The following is a 23,985-nucleotide window of genomic DNA, read 5'->3' as shown; positions in this document are numbered from 1 at the left end:
TTAGAAATACTTCTTACCTATTAATATCCCAGATTTTGCTAGTTGTATCCAGTGAGGAAGAAGCCACAAAATCACCACAGGAGTGCCATGTGCAGGACCATACAGCGTGGGTATGTCCCTCGAAGGTCAAAATGCAATTACCTTTAGACAGGTCCCATAACTTAACTGTAGTATCACCACTTGAAGTAGCCAACTTGTTGCCACTATATGCAAGAACATGAAAAGGTAATTTGTGAAAAAAATCAATTTACAGTTCACTTATTTTTATAAATGGTTGTAATATTCTGTGAATAACTTGTGTGCATTTATCTGAGTTATTTTTATTTTTAATGGCATATCATTACACCTGACTCATTATTTTATTTGAATCTATATAATTTGATACTTCCGTATATGGTTTAGTGAAGTATCAAATTGTGTAGATTTAAATAAGACCTTGATGCTGGGAAAGATTGGAGACGGGAGGAGAAGGGGATGACACAGGATGAATTGGTTGGATGGTATCACTGACTCGATGAACATGAGTTTAAGTAAACTCCAGGAGTTGGTGATGGACAGGGAGGCCTGGCATGCTGCAGTCCATGGGATCGCAAAGAGTCAGACATGACTGAGCAACTGAAATGAATTGAACAATATGGTTTAGTAATTCAAGCTGATGAAACTGCTGTTGCACACTTTCTATACAAATTATTCCATAGTTTTCCAGATTAATTTACTAAATTGGTACTTTTTAAAAGCACATGTTGATTTCAAGGACAATGTTACACTCTGTGGATGATACGGCCTCAGGATGATGAAATTTTAGACAAGTTTAAAAATGTAAATCAATATACAATGCTGGTCAGCATTGTTTATGTTTGTATTAAATGCTATAAGAGTGCAGTTTGGGTAATGAAGGAAGATGTGAATCAGAAATGAGGGGGCTATGGAGCTACATCTTGAGAGATGAAAGACTTTGAAAAGGTGGTTGGTTAAGAATGAGTCACTCGATTTTCCATTTGAGTCATCAGTAGACATTAAAAAATTTCAGTGGCTTTCAAGTGGTAGATACAAAAACAAGATTAAGAATAAGTGGGTGCCAGTGATGTCAGCAGAGACATCTAGGTTTCTTTTGGCAAAATATCAACTGCTAGAACATTGCATGTCCATCATCTTCTCCATATCCTTCAGCACTGTGTGCTCCTTGTGTATGTTCTCCCAGTAATTTATCTCTCACTGAATATAATGAACTGCTTATTTGACTCCTTCCCTTTTTTTTGAAGGGGAACTGCTCCCTCTCTCCGTTCTGACAGCATCAAGCATTATGATTAACCAACTGAAATGCTCATTAAATGCTTTCAGAAAGAATAAATATATGAATGAATGAAGTGATGCTACAGATGAAGAGTCGACCAAAATTTCTAAGACAGGAAACAGCACTTAGATCAAGATAAGTGTTTTGCTTGCTCCCTTTTATTTGTTTATTTTTATGCTGAGAGAACTAAACTTTTATATGCATATGAGTATCAAACACTAGAGAGGAAGACTTAAAGATGCTGCCAGAAAGGATTAGAGAGTGAAGACATTCTCAATAAAGTCATAAAAGGATATTCATTTGTACTAACAGAAGTACTCTGTAAGTGTAGTCCTTTACTGATAGATAATAAAACCTGTCCTTTGTTTTTCAGCTCTTGTTTATTTGCACATGTTGGCCATTAAAATTTTTACTTTCTAAATATCAAAAAATAAACAATATACAGTTGTCTAAAGATAACTCATTATAACATCATGGGTTATAGATTCAAAATTTGAATCTGGGTGAGCATTGGAGGGGAATACATATATTCAGTCCATGGCAGTATATAAGTTAAGAAATAAGGATGATAGAAAAAAAAAAAAAGAAAACATTTTCCTAATAAAAATCTCAGAAGAGAATGATATAAAATGGGATACATACAACATTCAAAGAAAAAAAGGTAATCAATTTACAGAAACTAGAAATTTAAGATGTAGAACCAGAGATTCAGGGAAAAAATGTATACCACATGGAATAAACAATGTAAACAAAAGGCAATCTTCACCTAGTTAAATTTTAGTCAACTGTAAAGCACTATAGGCAACAACAATAATTATAAGAATAAGAAAATGAAGTCATTTACTTATATAGTGCCTAACATGTGGTATAGGGCTTCCCTGGTAGCTCAGCTGGTAAAAAAAAAAAAAAAAAAAAAAAATCCGCTTTAATGTAGGAGACACTGATTTGATTCCTGAGTCAGGAAGATCCACTGGAGAAGGGATAGGCCACCCACTCCAATATTTTTGGGCTTCCCTGGTGGTAAAGAATTAAAAGGGAACAGCTACCCACTCCAGTATTCTGGCCTGGAGAATTCCATGGACAGAAGCCCCTGGTAGGCTACAGTCCATGGGATTGCAAAGTCTGACTTAACTGAGTGACTATCACTTAACATGTGCTAGAAACTCTATTGAGTACATTATATGTATAATCGATCCTCACTAATAGTTTGAGCGACTTTATTATCATTGAAACACACTTGACAGTCCCTATTTAAATAAATAAAATGATAAAATGTTTCACTGCTAGCAAGGTTTTAAAACTAAATTATATGAAATATTAAATGTATTTTAACTGATAAAAATGGCAATTGCTAGAACCACAGAAATAAATTGACCAATATAAAACAGTATAGACATAACAGAAGCAGAAGTTATTAAGAAGTAGCAAGAATACACAGAAGAACTATACAAAAATGATCTTAATGACCAGGATAATCACGATGGTGTGATCGACTCACCTAGAACCAGACATCCTAGAGTTCGAAGTCAAGTGGGCCAGAGAAAGCATTACTACAAACAAAGCTAGTGGATGTGACAGAATTCTAGCTGAGCTATTTCAAATCCTAAAGATGATGCTGTGAAAGTGCTGCACTAAATATGCCAGTAAAATTGTAAAACTCAACAGTGGCCACAGGACTGGAAAAGGTAAGTTTTCATTACAACCCCAAAGAAAGTGAAAGAAAGTGAAGTTGGTCAGTAGTGTCTGACTCTTTGCTACCCCTTAGATTGTAGCCTCTGTCCATAGATTTTCCAGACAAGAGTACTAGAGTGGGTTGCCATTTCCTTCTCCAGGGGATCTTCCCAACTCAGTGATTGAACCCAGGTCTTCCACATTGCAGGCAGATGCTTTACCATCTGAGCCACCAGGGAAGCCACAAATCCCAAAGAAGGTCAATGCCAAAGAATGATCAAACTACTGCACAACTGCACTCATCTCACAAGTTAGTACAATGCCCAAGCTAGCTTTCAACAGCACATGTGCCAGAAACTTCCAAATGTTCAATCTGGATTTAGAAAAGGCAGAGGAACCAGAGATCAAATTACCAACATCCATTGGATAATAGAAAAACAAGAGAATTCCAGAAAAACATCTATTAGTTTCACTGACAACGTGAAAGTTGTTGACTCTATGGATCACAACAAAGTGCAGAAAATCCTTAAAAAGATGGGAACACCAGACCACTTACCTGCCTCCTGAGAAACCTATATGCAGCTCAAGAAGCAAGTTAGAACTGGACATGGAACAATGGACTGGTTCAAAATTGGGAAAGGATTACAGCAAGACTGTACATTGCCACCACTCTTATTTAACTTATATGCAGAGAACATCATGCAAAATGCCAGGCTGGATGAAGAACAAACTGGAACCAAGGGATAGCCAGGAAAAATATGAATAACCTCAGATATGCAGATGACACCACCTTTATGGCAGAAAGTGAAGAACTAAAGAGCCTCTTGATGAAGGTGAAAGAGGAGAGTGAAAAGCTGACTTAAAGCTCAACATTCAAAACACAAAGATCATGGCATCTGAGCCTACCACTTCATGGCAAATAGATGGGGAAGCAATGGAAACCGTGACTTTATTTTCTTGGGCTCCAAAATCACCGTGGATGGTGACTGCTGCCATGAAATTAAAAGACGCTTGCTCCTTGGAAGAAAAGCTATGACCAACCTAGACAGCATATTAAAAGCAAAGACAAAAAAAAAAAAAAAAAAAGCAGAGACATTATTTTTCCAATGAAGGTTAATATAGTCAAAGCTACGGTTTTTCCAGTAGTCATGTACGGATGTGAGAGTTGGACCATAAAGAAGGCTGAGCACCGAAGAATTGGTGCTTTTGAGCTGTGGTGTTGGAAAAGACTTTTGTTAGTCCCTTTGGCTATAAGGGTATCAAACCAGTCAATCCTAAAGGAAATGAGTCCTGAATATTCATTGGAAGGGCTGATGCTGACGCTGAAGCTCCAATACTTTGGCCACCTGATGCGAAGAGCTGACTCACTGGAAAGACCCTGATGCTGAGAAAGACTGAAGACAGGCATAGAAGGGGATGACAAAGAATGAGATGGTTGAATGGCATCACCAACCCAACAGACATGAGCTTGAGCAAATTCTGGGAGATAGTGAAGGACAGGGAAGCCTGGCGTGCTGCAGTTCATGGAGTCACAAAGTGTTGGAGACAACAGAATGAACTACAACTGTCAAAGTGATCTTCACCAAATAACCAGTGACCATATACTTTTGTCAAGTATATATATATGGAACATTTATAAAAACAGATAATATAGAAAGCCATATGGCAAGTTTTTAACATATTTTTTACCATGGATGTTATATTTTCTCATCATAATACAATGATAAGTAACAAAATATAGATTTTAAATCCTGTATATCTGTGAATTTTAAAACAATTTTAAATTAACTTAAATATCCAAGAACTAATAATAGTGGATATTTTAAAATAATTAGAACTAAATGAAAACAACATATTAAAACCTTGAGGTGAAATCAAAATGGAATTTCAAAGTCACCTTAATTTCTTTACCTCTGATTAATGAAGACAGTCTCAAAATTTTTCTGCTAAGCATGAGACATTAAGTTTAGAAAAAATATACTATCAACTATTATAATGGAAGATCAATATAGACCAAAGTGGTTCTTTGAAAAAAAAAGAATTTAAATATATCTCTGCTAAGGCTGGGGAAAAAAAAGTCCCTCTTGATGTTAAACTATTAACCAATACCCTAAAGACAGATTATAAATGTATAAAGTAGTTTCATTATTTTCTTTTTTCTTGGAAATTATTTTTCATAACAAATGTTATATTAGTATGAGATTTTGCAACTTATAAACACTCTACAAATAAATCATACAAATCTGGTTCGGTCAAGCTAATTTATACTTTACAAACAGTAAGCACAAAGTATCATTAATTTTCTAAACTTTTAATCTTTTCTGTAATTGCTTTACTCCTTATTTTTACATATTCTTTGTTCAAATTGACTTTTCAGACTTGAGCATGTAACTGCAGAAATATTTTGTTAGTGTCAAAAATGACTTCAGTTTTGAGAAATAAATATATTATACTTTTTAGATTGATGCTAATTACCTGTTTTTAATAAAACATAATAACATGTTTTATAAGAGAGGTGTGGAGCAGAAAGAAATGAATGCCTTTTGTGTCACAAAATAGGAAGTGAAGAGTATAGAAGCAGGAAGACGTGATTGGTTTCTCATCTTGGCTTTGCTAGCTGACCTCTGTGACTTTGGACAGGCCATTTAACATTTCCATTTAACACTTGGAAATTCATTGTCTTTACTTGGAAATATGCGATAAGTTCTACTCAATATGAAGTGCTGTTCTGAAGATCAAATAAAATAATTTTTATAACAGCACATTTTAAATTCCAGGTATTTTTCAAACCTAATATTTTTTTAAAAAAGATTATCTTATGGTCTCTAGTTCAGTTTTATGTGAAATTGTTTATCAACATTTCTATAAACAACAGAATGAGATGCAATTACCACCATTATATTGTAGTCTCCTCCACCTGCACCTATCTACTCAATAGGAGTATGTGAATTTGTAAAATGACCATCAGTCACAATGTTCTCAGGTACCATAGGATGCATATATCAATATTATTTTATGTAGCAGAATAACATACAACCAAAATCTAAGTAAGGACAAGGAAATGGCAACCCATTTCAGTATTCTTGCCTGGAAAAGCACATGGATAGATGAGCCTGGAGGGCTGTAGTTCATGGGGTCACAAAGAGTCGGACATGGCTGAATATAAGCATAAGCACAAAATCTAATTAAAATAGTTTCTTCTCCTGTGTTTATATAGGTAAAAAATCTAATTTTGGTTTTACTGAGCTCATAAAATGATGATATTGGAAAAACTCACAATTAGAATTCAGATTACCTAAAACATTGTCATATTTGAGACACATTTAGTGTTCCCAGTTTGAGAGAATCCTCCAGACTTTAAAAGTTAAAAGAGCTTAAGAATCCTTTAATACAAATGACTGTAAACTCTTTAACTTATACTTAGATACAGACTGCTTGGCTGCATTAGGGCTGAGGACACCGTGAAAGAGCAAAGAAGGTAAGTACATGTCCACACAGAGAACAGTCTTGGTTGGTTTTCTGAAGTAAAGGGTAAGTAAGTAAGTAAGTGACGTCGCTCAGTCGTATCTGACTCTTTGTGACCCCATGGGCTGTAGCCCACCAGGCTTCTCTGTCCATGGGATTCTCCAGGCAAGAATACTGGAGAGGGTTGCCGTTTCCTTCTCTAGGGCATCTTCCCAACCCAAGGATCAAACCTGGGTCTCCTGCATTGCAGGCAGATGCTTTAACCTCTGAGCCACCAGGGAGGGTGCCCATGTCCAAATGTTCTTGTCTTCACTTTCAAGTGAGACACTCTTATTTGTGCAGGAATCTGGAGTCAACCAACAATCACAAACGAAACCCAGAATACAGCTTTGTGTGCAGATATTAGAGACTCCAGCAGAAGCAGAGAGGCAGGGATGAGCATTCAGGAAAGAATTAGGCTTTCCCTGCCTGGCTGTAAAACTATTCCCCTTCTCGGGTAGGTAGCTTGCCTGGAGCTCCAGGTTAACCTGTCAGTTGAAAAACTTCAATGGGATTTTCAGCTCAGCCTTTCACAGAAATGGCAAGATACTGCCAAGTGAACTCCCCAACACCTGTCATACAGTGTTTATAGGATACACTATTTTGGGGGGTTAAATGCATGAAAGATACACATATTAAGGAAGGAGATAGTTCATTTGGAAATACGTCATTGTTAATAGAAGCATGGCCTGTATCATTTAGAGCTGTATGTTTGAACAAGTTTACAGAGAGCAAGACATCTTGCTGCAGAGGAAAGAAAAATACAGAATTAAAAAAAGGAGAAATACAAATCTATTGCTCAATAGGCTATGTTATGCACTACAGTATCCTAGACTCTTAATGTGGACCCAGTATTGAATTGTCATCAGGCCTTAATAGCAGGAGTATTGCGCTGCTGCTGAACAGCTTGAGGTGATTTCTCTCATTGACAGTGAAAATCCCATGGCTGACTAGGTCTAACTTCTGTTGACTGCTAGAATACCCGGGCCCAAAGCTGAAGCACTCTTTTAGCAGTTAAATAAAAGAACGTTATATTACAGCTTTATTTATGAATGAATTCCATGTTGCCAACCTTTACCAGAAATAATTCAATGTAGATTACATGTATTTTATGTACTAACTTGACCCTAGGCTTCACCTTACTTTACTTATTCTAAGTTACCCTCCTGAGAAATCTGTATTCAGGTCAAGAAGCAACAGTTAGAACTGGACATGGAACAACAGACCAGTTCCAAATAGGGAAAGGAGTATGTCAAGGCTGTATATTGTCACCCTGCTTATTCAATATAAATGCTGGGCTGGATGAAGCACAAGCTGGAATCAAGATGCCAGGAGAAATATAAATAACCTCAGATATGCAGATGACACCACCCTTATTGCAGAAAGTGAAGAAGAACTAAAGAGCCTCTTGATGAAGGTGAAAGAGGAGAGTGAAAAAGTTGGCTTAAAATTCAATATTCAGAAAACTAAGATCATGGCATCTGATCACATCACTTCATGGCAAGTAGATGGAGAAACAGTGGAAACAGTGACAGACTTTTTTTTGGGAGGGGGCTCCAAAATCACTGCAGATGGTGATTGCAGCCATGAAATTAAAAGACATTTTCCTTGGAAAAAAATGTATGACCAACCTAGACAGCATATTAAAAATCAGAGACATTACTTAGCCAACAAAAGTGCATCTAGTCAAAGCTATGGTTTTTCCAGTGGTCATGTATGGATGTGAGAGTTGGACTATAAAGAAAGCTGAGTGCCAAAGAATTGATGCTTTTGAACTGTGGTATTGGAGAAGACTCTTGAGAGTCCCTTGGATTGCAAGGAGATCCAACCAATCTATCCTAAAGAAAATCAGTCCTGAATATTCATTGGAAGGACTGATGCTGAAGCTGAAACTCCAATACTTTGGCCACCTGATGCAAAGAACTGACTCATTTGAAAAGACCCTGATGCTGGGAAAGATTGAGGGCAGGAGGAGAAGGGGACGATGGAGGATGAGATGGTTGGATTGCATCACTGACTCAATGGGCATGAGTTTGAGTAAACTCCAGGAGTTGGTGATGGACAGGAAGGCCTGGCGTGCTGCAGTCCATGGGTCACAAACAGTCGCACACAACTGAGCAACTAAACTGAACTGAACTATGTGCCTAGGATCTAAAATGATTGAAATAAACTTTGCCCTCAAGAACCTCATGGTCTAATAGTTTACACAAATGTATAGCTAATTAATTATAATATTTTCATAAATATTTTAATAGATACTATACAGGATACAGTGATAGAACAGAGAAGGGCATAACCAATTTTCTAGGCTTGGAAGATAGTCATGAAGGCTTTAAAAATGCAAAGATCTTAACAATATCTATATGTATAAGCATAAGTCCACAAAGTGAAAAAAAAGAAAAACGGATGAGTGTTAAGCATGTGGAAACTGTAGAATATTCAGAGATTAAATATTTTGCTTTCAAGAAGAGTAATTGAAAAATTAGTTTAAATATTTTAAAAATAGTCATATAATAAAAGACCTAGCCTTCACCCCTAATAGCTTCCCTGGTGGTTCAGATGGTAAAGAATCTGCCTGAAATACAGGAGACCTGGGTTCAATCCCTGGGTCAGGAAAATCCCTTGGAGAAGGGAATAGCTACCCTCTCCAGTTGTTTATATATATATATATATATATATTTTTTTTTTCTTTACATTCCTGTATTCTTGCCTGGGAAATTCCACGGGCAGAGGATTTTGGTGGGTTGCTATCTATGGGGTCGCAAAGATTCAGACATAACTGAGCAACTTACACTTTCACTTTAACACAGTACTAAAGTGTTCTAATTTGTAGGCTATGAAGAGAAATGAAAGCATTTTAAGAAAGGTGAAAAAGTAATCAGATACTAATCTTAGGATGCTAACTCTGGAAACATAACAAAGACCCAATTGTTAGACGAGCAGACAGATGTTAGAGAATTGATAGTGATTTCTAGTAGAGACTGGCACTTGCTTATTGATCTTAATTATTCTCAGATCTATGCTTTGTATAATTACACCATCACCCAATTTTGGTAGATGATTTTCAAGATAAAGTCTAACTCTTGTATTGTCCACGTAGGTAAAGGATTGTTCCAAGTCTAAATTGTAATAATTAAGGATACATCATTTTTCCAGTGGAAAGTCTCTCTGTGATGATGCTGTTCCCTACCTTACCTTCTTCTGACCTCTGATCTGAGTTAGTAAAAATCCTGAATTGCAGAATTTTTTTATGTACTCTTTTGTGACTTTCAGGAGTGCATGGTAACCAAAATATGCAGTGTGATGCTGAGTTCAAGTCTTAGGAGGATTAATTTGGCAAAAATATTCAAGGTCGACAGAGTGAGGACACATATTTTATCACCCGAAGCCAATGACTATGAAATGAAATACTTTCTCAGCAGCCTCTGCTTTGGCACCCAGAATTGTTGCACAAAACTGCAATGAGATAAGAAGTTTAGTGAAGAGGATTGCTTTCGACGGACTTGTGAAAATTCTAAGTGAAACTGGGATAATGTTTTCCAAATAATTATTCTCCACGTTTAGTTTGGAAAGTACAATTAGAAAAGGACTTCCCTCATATGTCTGGAAAGGAATATTCAATTTTGGAATAAGGTTTTCTCACAATCCACAAGTGCCAAAGCCACACTGACCGATATCCTTACAATGAATACAAATGAGCAGGATACTTCTATGGTTCCAGAAGATGCAATGAAAAAATAAGATGTTTTCCATAAATGGCGGGGTTATAAGGACAATTAATATATCTTCAAAACTACTCTGGTGAAAGCAAATCTGTATATCATGGAATTCTATAATGTCAAAGCCAGAGTGCCCTTAAATCCATCAAACCCAGTCATACACCCTTCATTTTAATTATTTCTACTAATCTTATATTATTTTATTGCCCAGGCTCCATTTAAAATTTCTGAACACAACAAACCCAGTTTGTTTGGTTTTGAGCAGCTCTGTTAGAAAGTCTTCTTCCACCGTCATTAAAGTCAGTAACAATCTTTGGCATCATTCAGAATTCAAATAATCCTGCTTTCACTCAATCGCCTTCAGAGTAGAAGAGAAAAGCTACCATGCCCTAGGATGTCACTCCATTCACTCTCATCTCTCAAATATTCTCCATGCTACCTCCACTTTAGAGATAAGCAAGGATCCCAGAAGTTGTACATCTACTCCACCTTTACTCATAACTGGTCTACTTCTATTGAACAGGGCATATAGTTCCATTATTCTATTCCAATCTTGTATCCTATCACTTCAAATCCTGGTAATAAATTTAAAGGCATGTATATTTCCACATAATTAAGTATGAGCTTCACTTTGCTTATTTTCTATTCCTTAAGGCATCAGATATTATTTCTTATTCTTTTATTAATTACTTCTTATGTTTCATGTACACATTGTTATTTTTCCTTTCCATGACAGTTTTGTTTTATTTTTAATGACCAGGCTAACGTTTGGATTGAAGTTCTCTTGATAATACCAATTTGTTTCAGGATAAACAAAGCTGTTTCTAATATTCTAGGCTATAGTGTATTTCTACCTGGGAAGCCAGTTGAGCATTTCAGTTTATAAAGCCATTTTTCATAAATCCAAACTCCATTAACTTAAATCATATATAAATCCAGCTGTTCACCAGTCTTGTCCCTCTCTCCCTGCAAGTATGAGAAGAGAAAGAACTAACAGTGACCACACATGTATCCCTGAGTTTTCTAATCTCCTGTCAAAGATTTTGTAATCCCCAAAATGTTTTACTGGTCTTTCCATGAGCGTCATCTGGTCCCACCATAAAATCAGGGATATGGATTCAGGGAACATAGACATGATCTCAGCAAATTCTCCATCATATTTCTCATAAACTCTGGAAAAAAAGCACGGATTTCACCAGAATTTTCTGTCTTCACAGATCAAGTATTCCCCAGGGCTGTACCATTTACCAGGGATATAACAACCAGCAGGACAGAAATTAGTTCATTTTCTGTGTGAATTCTGTACCTCAAATTTTACAAGTATAAATAAATTTGATCCTTTACATGTACTAAGTTTCATAATCAATAGCTTTTAATTGTCCTGGAAATAAGTGAAACTAGAATATTAACAGAAGCTAGACTCTCAGTTTCTAATCCTATCTTTGCTATTTAAGAGCCTGGCTGCTTATGAAACTCTTTCTAGAGACTACTGTTCTCATCCATAAAAGGAAGAAATGATACCTTTCTACTGTGATTTTCTAGTACAGATTAAACTAAGGATGTTTCCCAAAATATAATCCACAAAGCAGCTGTGAGTTGAAGTAAAATCTGTGTATCTTTTCTATAATAGTCTTGAAGGAGCTGCCACTTGCAGGGAGCACACTGCTTTAAAAAAATAATAATATTTAAAAAAGTAACTCAGGGGCAGGTAATGTATTGTTTATTAGAAGGATACTGCTCTTCTTGCTATCTTCCAGGAAGTCAATTTTTTCTCGCAGAAAAGATGGGGCTTTTGTGAGCAGAATAACTGTGAACCCCCACTGTGCAACCACTCCATGTAAGGACTAAATTACTGGCTATGGAACAGTTGCTAGAGCAGAAGCTGGAATTAAAAATTAGATGTATATCATTTGAATATACAGATAAGCACAGAGCAATGAGCTCAGTGACTGGGAGTGACCCACTAGAGCTAAGCACAAGCTTTAGCCTGAGACTCACAACAGGCAGTGTGGCTCTAGGAGAGTGAACTCTCTAGAAAATAAAATAGCGTAATGCTAAAAGCTTAAGGAAATACATGTGGATGTAGAAACAGAAAGAAAGGGAAAAAGTCTTAAACACTAAATTATTGGGTGTGGAGAAAGTGATGAGGAAGTTTGGCAAACTACTGCAAGATTCAAAGTTAAGACTGTGAAAACACAGTGGGCAAAAGAAGGAGCACGAGAATCAAATGATTATTATTATTGTGTATCTACTGACAGGACTGCTAAGTCACTTCAGTCCTGTCCGACTCTGTGTGACCCCATAGACGGCAGCCCCCAAGGCTCTGCCGTCCCTGGGATTCTGCAGGCAAGAACACTGGAGTGGGTTGCGGTGGTGTCCAAATTTGGCTGTAAAGCATAGCCAAACACGCTTCAATGTTAATGCACTGTTCATTATACCAAATTGTACAGAACTGTATTATATGTTATGTATTTATTTATTTTTAAATAACGGCTAAAACAATTCTAAATGTTTCATCTAAAGTAGAAGAAATATGCAGCCACTATGGAAAATAGTATGGTGGTTCCTCAAAAAACTAAATTTAGAGTTACCATATGATCCAGCAATCCCACTCCTGGGCATATATTCAGACAACTATAATTCAAAGAAATTCACGCACCTCTGTGTTCGCAAAGAGTCAGACACAACTGAGTGACTGAACTGAACTGATTTCTATGTTCACAGCAGCACTATTCACAATAGCCAAGACTTAAAAATAATCTAAATTTTCTTTTTTTAATTTTATTTTATTTTTAAACTTTACAATATTGTATTGGTTTTGCCAAATATTGAAATGAATCCACCAACATACAACAGAATACTACTCAGCCATAAAAACAAAAATAATGAAATAATGCCATTTGTAGCAAGCAACAAGGATGGACCTAGAGATTTTCATACTAAGTAAGTCAGAAAGAGAAAGACAAATACCCTGTGACAGCACTTACATGTGGAATCTAAAATATGATACAAATGAATTTATCTATGAAACAGACTCACAAACGTACAGAACAGACTTGTGGTTGCCAAGAGGGAGAGGGGGTAAATGAGAAATGAAGGGGGAGTTTGGGATTAGCAAACAAATCTATTATGTATAGAATGAGTAATCAACAAGGTCCTACCATATAGCACAGGATACTATATTCAATATGATGTGATAAACTGTAGTGGAAAAGAGTATGAAAAAGAATGTGTGTGTGTGTGTGTGTATGTGTGTGTGTTTTACATATATATACATGTATAACTAAATCACTTTGCTCTACGTGTATTTTATACTAGAATAAAATTAAAAATAAAGTAGAAGAATATGAATTTTAGTTACCATTACCTATTGATCAACTGCACACTGGACTCCTGTCAATTTAGGTCAGTTCATCCCAAAATGACTCTACCTACAGGGCTGTATACTTGGATGATATGATTGGTGTCCCCAAATGTCACAATGACAAAAGTATTCAGAACACTGCAAAATATTACTGAAATAGTATACTTATCTCTGGTGAATAAGAAATGATACATTCGGGGACATATAGACTGAAGTGACTTAGCAGCAGCAGCAGCATGCATACAATGACAAGCTTCCTTATTTTACTCCTGAATCAGTCCCCATAGATTTAAAATTTTTATTATATTGGCACTATTTGAAATTCTTATTGACAGGCCATTAATATCATAAAGGGGCATAAGTAAACTGTTTTATACTTTATATTTTTGTGACCAACTTAGACAGCTTATTAAAAAGCAGAGAGATTACTTTGCCAGCAAAGGTCCGTCTAGTCAAGGCTATGATTTTTCCAGTAGTCATGTATGAATGTAAGAGTTGGGCTATAAAGAAAGCTGAGCACCAAAAAATTGTTGGTTTTGAGCTGTGGTGTTGGAGAAGACTCTTGAGAGTCTCTAGTACAGCAAGGAGATCCAACCAGTCCATTCTAAAGGAGATCAGCCCTGGGTGTTCTTTGGAAGGAATGATGCTAAAGCTGAAACTCCAGTACTTTGGCCACCTCATGCAAAGAGTTGACTCATTGGAAAAGACTCTGATGCTGGGAGGGATTAGGGGCATGAGGAAAAGGGGACGACAGAGAATGAGATGGCTGGATGGCATCACTGACTCGATGGACATGAATCTGAGTGAACTCTGGGAGTTGGTGATGGACAGGGAGGCCTGGCATGCTGCGATTCATGAGGTCACAGAGTCGGACACGACTGAGCGACTAAAATGAACCATAGACTGAAATGAACTGAGACCATAGATCAAATATAAAATGCAAAATTATAAAACCCCTATAAAATAATACAGAAATTTGGATGACCTTTGTCATAGTTATTTTTAACTGGATGACCTTATGTCATAGCCTTTTTACTTACAATACCAAAGAAACGATCCATAAGAGAAATAATAGGCAAATTATATTTCATTAAAATTTAAACACTTCTGCCTTGTGAAAGATAATTCAAAAGAATCCAAAGACTAGGAAAAATATTTGCAAAAGACACATTTTTTAAAGGATCATTATTGAAAGTACACAAAAAAACCTTCAAACTCAATATAAGAAAGCAATTTGATTAAAAAATGAATCACAAACCTTAATAGACATTTTAGCAAAGAATATATACAGATGTCAAAAAAGCAGGTGAAAAGACACTCCACATCATATATCATCAGGGAAATGTAAATTAAACCCACAGTGAGATGCCACTGCATATCTAATTAGAATGGTCAAACTCTGGAACACTGACCACAAATCCTGGCAAGGATGTGGAGTGACAGGAATTATACACTGCTCATAGGAACACAAAGTGGTACAGCCACTCTGGAAGACAGAAACGAGTTGCCAGTCCAGGTTCGAAGCACGATACTGGATGCTTGGGGCTGGTGTACTGGGACGACCCAGAGGGATGGAATGGGGAGGGAGGAGGGAGGTGGGTTCAGGATGGGGAACACATGTATACCTGTGGCGGATTCATTTTGATATTTGGCAAAACTAATACAGTTATGTAAAGTTTAAAAATAAAATAAAATTTAAAAAAAAAAAAAAACTAACCATACTCTTACCATAAAACCCAGTAAACATTCCTTGGTATTTATCCGAAGGAGTTGAAAACTTATTTCCACACAAAAACCTGCACATGAATGACTAAAAGTGAAGTGAAAGTCACTCAGTCATGTCCGACTCTTTGTGACCCCATGGACTATACAGTCCAGGGAATTCTCCAGGCCAGAATACTGGAGTGGGTAGCCTTTCCCTTCTCCAGGGGATCTTCCCAACCCAGGGATCAAACCCAGGTCTCCCACATTGCAGGTGGATTCTTTATCAGCTGAGCCACAAGGGAAGCTCAAATGACTAAAGCTGCTTTACTAATGCAATTATTAATGTATATGTGCCTAATAACAGTACCAAACTACATGACTAAAAACTGATAGAACTGCAAGGAGAAATGGGCTTCCCTGGTGGCTCAGATGGTACAGAAACTGCCTGCAATGTGGGAGACTCAGGTTCAATGCCTGTGTTGGGAAGATCCCCTGGAGGAGGGCATGGCAACCCACTCCAGTATTCTTACCTGGAGAATCGCCACTGACAGAGGAGCCTAGCGGGCTACAGTCCATGGGGCTGCAAAGAGTCGGACATGACTGAATGGCTAAGAACAGCACAGCAGGAGAAATAGATTAATTTACAAACACAGTGGATATTTCAACCCCCTCTCTCATGGACAGATCCAGCAATCACAAAATCAGTAAGAACAGAGTTGAAATCAACAATGCCATCAATCATCTAGATATAACTGACATTGATTGACTACTTCATCCAACAAAAGCAGAGTATACATTGTTTTCAACTTCACATGGAATATTCACCAAAAACAGAACACATTCTGGGTCATGAAACACAGCTTAACTAATTTAAAATAATATGTCATACAATGTCTGCTCTCAGACCACAGTGGAATTTACTCACTCATAACTGCCAAAATGTGAAAGCAACAAAGATGTCTTCCATAAATGAAAGGATAAGCACACTTTGGTACATCCAGACAATGCAATATTATCAGCCCTAAAAAGAAATAACCTAATGGATGATGAAGAGTCATGGAGGAACTTAAAATGCATATTTCTAAGTGAAAGAAGCAGTTTGAAACAGATACATACTGTATTCAGTTCCAATGAATGCTTAGGTATGCTCAACTCTTTGAGACTCCATGAACTGTAGGCTGTCAGGCTCCTCTGTCCATGGTATTTCCCAAGCAAAAATACTGGAGTAGGTTGCCTTTTCCTACTTCAGGGGATTTTCCCAAAGCAGGGATCGAACCTGCATCTCTTGCATCTCCTGCACTGGCAGGTGGGTTACTTACCATGGCACCATCCAGGTACAACTCCAACTCAATGACATTCTGGAAAAGGCAAAACTATGGAGACAGTAATAAATCAGTGGCTACCAGGAGTTTGGGGGTGGGAGAGATGAACAGACAGGGAACAAAGGATGCTGAAGGCAATGAAAACACTCTGAATACTAGTCATAATGGTGGACATGTATCATTAAATTTTTGTCCAAACTCAGAATGTACAAGAGTGAACTCTAAGCCAAACTTTGGACTTTTCGTGGTAATAATGTGTCAATGTAAGTTCACCTTTGGTAAAAAATGAACAATTCTGTTGAGTAATGTCTGAAGGTAGTGGTTGGGAGGTATGCTGGAAATATCTGTACCTCTCAACTTTGTTGTAAACTTAAAACTTCTATAAAAATAAGTCTTAAAAATATGCTAGAAAGGAATACCGGAGAAAATTAGAAGAAACATATTTGAATATGAATCAAATTGTAGATGTGAGGGGTAATTTTCTAATCTCTATGTTCATGGGGAAGAAACCCTCCACCCTCCCCAAAAATGTTGAGAAAAACTGCAAGCTCCAAAGTTCAATATACTAACTCTTAAAGAGGAAAAAATAGAAAAAAGCAAAGCAAAATGCTACTAATATTTCACAAAAAAGAGAAACATATTTGAAACATAAATGGTTCATTAAAATTGAAAATAATTCCATTAATTATTTTTACAGGAAAAAGTTAATAAACAGGTAATTAACAAATTAGAGATTATAACTCCTCTATACAAAGAATGGAGAAGGCAATGGCAACCCACTCCAGTACTCTTGCCTGGCAAATCCCATGGACAGAGGAGCTTGGTAGGCTGCAGTCCGTGGGGTCGCTAGGAGTCGGACACGACTGAGCGACTTCACTTTCACTTTTCACTTTTCACTTTCACGCATTGGAGAAGGAAATGGCAACCCACTCCAGTGTTCTTGCCTGGAGGATCCCAGGGATGGCGGAGCCTGGTGGGCTGCCGTCTATGGGGTTGCACAGAGTCGGACACAACTGAAGCGACTTAGCATAGCATACAAAGAATAATGGTCAAGAAAATAACTGAAGAAATATAAAAATTATCTTTTTTTGTCTACCAAAGTAACAAAAGAAACTTACTTAAAACTATCGTTATTCATGATAAATTGCTGTAATTGTTGCAATGACACTGAAGTTGGAAAGAGAACAATGGAAATATTTTTGATTATATTACGTACTTTTGATACTCCTCAGTTTCATAAGATTGTTTACTAATAACCATGTTTTCTGTAGCTCATACACGTTTACTTACTTTTCAAATCCTGAATAATACTTCTTTGGTATAAATAAATTGAAAGTCACTGGGACAGACAGTAAGATTACTGACAAGAAAATATCACCTACTTATATGACCTTTCAGATTTAACATGAGTTTTTAATTTCGCTTTAATAGTTTTATATTCAGGATTTTTTTTTCTCTCATAACCTGTAGATGTTTAACAATGCCACTGACGTTATTAGCTCAGATAATTTCTAAAAAGTATTGCTCTCACTAAAGTTGCCAATGTTTATTAGTCTTCGAATGAAGTGGCTTGAAGGTTGCCAAATTATGGCTGATATTGGTCTGCTGAATGTGAATTCAAATTTTATAATTTTTATGAAAGATAATTATAAAACAAATTACCTAATGATTTCAGTGTATTCATATCACAATTATTCCACCTGCATGTACAACCTTGTTGCTCTTATTGTTTAGTTGCTAAGCCTGCCAGGCTCCTCTGTCCATGGAATTTCCCAGGCAAGAATACTGGAGTGGGTTGCCATTTCCTCCTACAGGGGATCTTTTCAACCCAGGGATCAAATCTGTGTTTCCCGCACTGGCAGGAGGATTCTTTACCACTGAGCCACCAAGAAAGCCCCCACAGTATACCTGTATCTACCTATCATACTATGAAAATAATTTCTAGACAATTCCTTTTTTTCAAATAATAGTGTACAGATTTTTAATATTTTATATTCAGAGGATATTAAATACTTTATAACCATAAAGTATTATGGGCGTGCTAAGTTGCTTCAGTCATGTCTGACTCTGTGCAACCCTATGGACAGCAGCCAGCCAGGCTCCCCTATCCGATTCTCCAGGCAAGAATGCTGGAGTGGGTTGCTGTGCCCTCCTCCAGGGGATCTTCCCAACTCAGGGATCAAGCCTGCATCTGTTATGTTTCCTGTATTCGCAGGTGTGTTCTTTACCACTAGCGCCACTTGGGAAGACCTAGAGTATTATATTTGGATATAAAGTCTAAATATTTCATAGATTAGAAACTTACCATGGAAAGGTTTCTATGTTGTAATTTATTCTAATTTTTAGATTTGGTAGAGTAATTTACATAAGTAGTCATTAAATGCTTTTTAAAAATACATTTTTTTAATTAAAATTTTTTAAATGTATTTAAAAAACAGTTAAAAATACATTAAAAACTTGGTTCATTAGGCAGTATTTTGTTTTCAGTTCTATTATTTCCCTACCTTGAAAGATATTTAGTTAGGGAAAAATATCTAAATTGCTATTCAAGGAAACACCATAACCCTAGTCTGAGTTTTCCTATGTAGTTTAAAGAAATAACTCCATGCCTGAATAATTCTTCTGAGGTCTTCTCAGAGAGGTAAAAATATGCAGAGTAAAGAGTTTACATGGACTTCTAGGTATCCTCTAAATGTTAAGTCCTAGCCTACACCTTCACCTATGTGAAGGTGATATATGTTGTTGTTTTACAGATAAAGGCAAAACGTTTTATTTTTAGAAGCAATTTCATATTTTGGATGCAAATGTTTTTAATATTTGCATAGTGCAATTTATTGACATAGCAATCAAACTGAAAAATTATTCAAGAATTGGAAATACTGCTTATGAAATTTACAATGCCAAGACATTTAAGGTGTGGACTTTTAAAACCTCCTTACAGTTCTTTATAAATATTTTATGGTACTTCAATATTACTTAAGAATAAAAAGAACATGTTAAAGAAATACCGTATATCATTACAGGTCATCCTATATGCATTATTTCAATACCATGAAGTGGATTTGTACTAGAATACATTAGCCTTTTCCTCTTGCAGAAATGAAGGGAGAACATTTTCCTGCAAATCTGTGTTTATAATCTAGTCCAGTGAGTTACTTCACTATAATCATTAGGAATGAATTGGCCCTACCCTCAGCAACTCTCTCTCCTGCTGAAGAGAACCTTGATTCCAGCTTTGGTATAAAGTAACCAGATAACTTTATATAACACAGAAAAAGCAGTTGCTTGAAAGGTTGAAAATTAAAAGGTAATTATTGACTGAAAAGTTAAAGCTTTCAAGCCCGGGCCCATGCTAACTCTGACAGGCACAGCTTTTTTGGTGTCTACTGAACAGGAAAAGTAATCCAAGTGAGAGCCTGACAGGCTACTCAAGAGCCTCTCCTGCAGTGGCCCTCGTGCTCGGGTCTGATAGGAAGACACTATGGTAGACAAGGGTAGTTCAGGCAGAAATGATGCATTCATTTTAAATAACTCACAAGACCTGGATAAAAGAAAAACCTGGGAATTTTCTGGCGGTCCAGTGATTGATTTCATGCTTCCAATGAGGGAGTGCAGGTTCCAACTCTGGCTGGGAAACTGAAAGCTCACATGCCACATGGTGTGGCCAATTTTTTTTTTTTTTTTTTAAGTAAATTCTAAGGACAGTTTTGCACACGAAACATAGCTGGCTGGCAAGCCAGAATACTGAATCTTCACATTCCCTTCCAACCTTAAGAGTCTAAAACGGAAGCTAATTTGTGGTTAGAATATCATTTGGTGACCATGAAATTAGATGAGAGGGTTGGGTTGTTTTGATACTTAAGATATATGAATGTAATCATCATCACTGTACATGATACTGTTCCACACCATCTTCTCTGGAGGAAGTGTGATATACTTACAGATTCTGACTTTCGGCTACACTGTTTCCACGAAAAACACACTTCTTCTCCGAACATACAGTTTGTCCAGGAAAGTTACAGTAAACTTGCAGCTTTATACACTCTTACATTAATCACTTTCCAGGCCAACCTTTCCCAAATCTCTATCAGCTGTATAACAGGAGATAACTTAAAACTAACTGGTTTCTCTAAGTTAAAAGATCAAAGTTTTGGTCCAAAATGACATACAGAAGAATTGGTGGTTATTTTTCTTTAATAGGATAATCCTATTCACATACCAGGAGATGTCCCCCACGTTTTTCAAGTATGGGATTAATGGTAGTAAAAATTTTTAAAGAATTAAGTAACGTATCTCTGAATATCAAAATTTCCCCTAAGAAAAAGGAAGTCATTGACATGTGCATTTAAATTTAGAGTGGCTTTTCATAGTAGGTTCTTCAAAGTGCAAGGTTTGCCAGAGGCTATCAATTTAATTTCATAAATAGTAAAAAATACTTTTACTCTACTATCCAGCTTGCCAGTAGCAAAGATTCAATAAAAGCAAGATGGCAACCTTTCTCTTAAGAATATCATACTATAGAGAAGAAACTAATATCCTACTAAGTAAATGAAGCTTGTCAATAATATTGGCTCCATTGGGGGATTTTCAGATTTCTAGTGTATAAGAGAAGTAATATAGGTAATTTATTTACAAAATAATACAAGTGCCTTACATAAAACTTAGAACTACAGATAAGAAAACTCTAGGCAAAAATATAAACAACGTTTGTACCCTCAGCTAAACACTGCTTTTGGTTGTATTTTCCCAGATGATTTTTCTGAAAGATATGAAGACCACCAAAATATATAAAATTAAAAAGCATATGCTTAAAAACATTAACCTTATTCTTTAATAAAAATAATATTATCTCTTTGTAAAGGGGAATTAGAAAAAAAAGAAAACAGAAAATTACATGCAAAAAGTTTTAAAAGATAGTTCATTACTATTCATATTAATTTCATCACCCAGGAAAAAATATAGTCAGCATTTCCCAAAATTATTTAGACTTTACATATTTATATCTAGAACTAGGTAAAGATGGAGGCAGAGTTGTTGAGAGAAAGAAAATATGAAAATACAACTGTATTATAATTAGAATAATACTCATTTAGATTTTGCTAAAAATTACTACTACCTGAATTCATATCACCTTCAAAAAAAATAAATTAAACTGTGGGCATTTTTAGCTTAAGTACATTTTTATTCCATTCCAGTTTATAAAAATTAATGAGAAAATATGAGTTGCTAATTTTTTTTAAATGGCATGTTTCACTGCCTATTAGGATATGTTGAGGGCACATAATCTCTATCCTGTTCTTCACAGAAATAATCTATCTTCCCAGAAAACACTGGACAAACACAACTTGAGGGTTATTCTAAAAAATACAGAATACGTGCCCTATAAAAATGTTAAGATCATGAAAGTTAAACAAAGTTGGAGGAACTGACATAGATTGGAAATGCGCTAAATGTCAACTAAATACAACCTTGTATCCTGGTGTGGATCCTTAAACAGAAAAATGACATCAGCAGAAACGCTGGAGAAATCTGATTAAAATCTATAGTTTAGTTAAGGATATTATGTCAATGTTAATTTTTAAAAGTCTGTTCATTGTACCCCAGTACATGTGGTTAGTCGCTCAGTGGTGTCCAATTCTAAGAACCCATGGACCATATCGCTCAAGGATCCTCTGTCCATAGGAATCTCCAGGCAAGAATGCTGGAGTACGTAGTCATTCCCTTCACCAGGGGATCGTCCTGAACCAGGGACTGAACCCTCATTTGCCTGCATTGTAGGCAGATTTTTTTTACTGTCTGAGACACCAGGGAAGCCCAGTATATAAGATGCTAAGATTAGGATTAGGCTTATTTAACTTCTATGCAGAGTACATCATGCAAAATTCTGGGCTGGATGAAGCACAAGCTGGAACCAAGATTGTTGGGAGAAATATCAATAATCTCAGATAAGCAGATGACACCACCCTTATGGCAGAAAGCAAAGAGGAACTAAAGAGCCTCTTGATGAAAGTGAAAGAGGAAAGTGAAAAGGCTGGCTTCAAACTTAATGTTCAAAATATGAAGACCATAGCATCCGTTCCCATCACTTCATGGCAAATAGATGGGGAAACAATGGAAACCATGATAGATTTTGTTTTCCTGGGCTCCAAAATCACTGTAGATGGTGAGTGCAGCCATGAAATTAACACATGCTTGCTTCTTGGAAGAAAAGCTATGAGAAACCTAGACAGCATATTAAAATGCAGAGACATTACTTTGCTGACAAAGGTCCGTATAGTCAAAGCTATGATTTTTCCTGTAGTCGTGTATGGACATGAAAGTTGTACCACAAACAAAGCTGAACACCAGAGAATTGATGATTTTGAACTGTGGTGTTGACAGTCCCTTGGACTGCAAGGAGATCAAACCAGTTAATCCTAAAAGAAATCAGCCCTGAAGCTCCAATACTTTGGCCACCTGATGCAAAGAACTCAGGAAAAGACCTTGATGATGGGAAAGATTGAAGGCAGGAGAAGAAGGGGACGACAAAGGATGAGATGGTTGGATGGCATCACCGACTCAATGGACATGAGTTTGAGCAAGCTCTGGGAGTTGGTGATGGACAGGGAAGCTGGGCATGCTACAGGGTGGCAAAGAGATGGACACAACTAAGTGACTGAATTGAAGATTAGGGTAAATCAGATGAAGACTTTAAGGAAACTCTCTGTACTAAATTCATAATTTGGCTGTACATTTAAAATTAGACCAAAATCTAAAACTTTTTAAATATAGAAAAAAACACAGTTTTACTTTTTACCATTTCTGCCAACCCCAAGCTCTGAAGCATATAGAAATTAGAACTGTTAAATTTCTACTCACTAGATTTTTATTTGTAATATTTATTTCTAAGTTTTATAATATATCAGCATACCATCCCCAGTTCTAATTTCTAAATGAATCCAATGATCTTCACCAGTTCTTTTTTCACAGTTTTCCTCATGTGTTGTTTTTTGATTCATTTTCAGTTAGATAAATTTTACTGCCAAGTCTTTTTTTTAAATATTTTTCCAAGAAGGGGTTATAGGTCTTATGCCCTCAAGTTCTACTGCGTTTAAGATTTACTCGCTACTGAAATAGTCTTTCTTGTTTTCCTTCAGAAACGCATTTGCACTGCTCGAGTACTTTCCTGGCACTGAGGATTAAGCAAGTCCTTTGTCACTGCATCTTTATTCATCATCTGTTGGATGGACATTTTTCTCATGTTTTTGCTGTTGCTGCTGCAGTGGTTATTTGTTTAATTCAATAAGGCCAGGCTCATGAGTTTTGTATGTTCTGAGTTCTTTACTACTGGGGAATGATATACTTTGTAGATACTGCTCTATCATCTTATAGCATTGAGTTGTTACTGTGGAAAAATGTGAAGCCAGT

General features: G+C 36.4%; 1 protein-coding gene across 2 annotated transcripts in view; it reads right to left on the bottom strand.

Annotated features, from left to right (window-relative positions):
• The window catches only part of LOC129646728 (sperm-associated antigen 16 protein-like), a 540,055-nt gene that overhangs the window by 436,354 nt on the left and 79,716 nt on the right, over positions 1-23,985 (bottom strand). For both annotated transcript variants that reach the window (XM_055573380.1, XM_055573381.1), the window contains exon 3: positions 18-203. In XM_055573380.1, coding sequence (XP_055429355.1) covers positions 18-203 — 186 coding nt within the window. The remainder of the gene's footprint in view (positions 1-17; positions 204-23,985) is intronic.

This window comes from Bubalus kerabau, chromosome 3 (genome assembly GCF_029407905.1).
Source record: "Bubalus kerabau isolate K-KA32 ecotype Philippines breed swamp buffalo chromosome 3, PCC_UOA_SB_1v2, whole genome shotgun sequence".
In the NCBI taxonomy this organism is placed as follows: Eukaryota; Metazoa; Chordata; class Mammalia; order Artiodactyla; family Bovidae; genus Bubalus; species Bubalus kerabau.
Note: the sequence above shows the minus strand (reverse complement) of the source record. Positions and strands in the feature narration are given on the sequence as shown.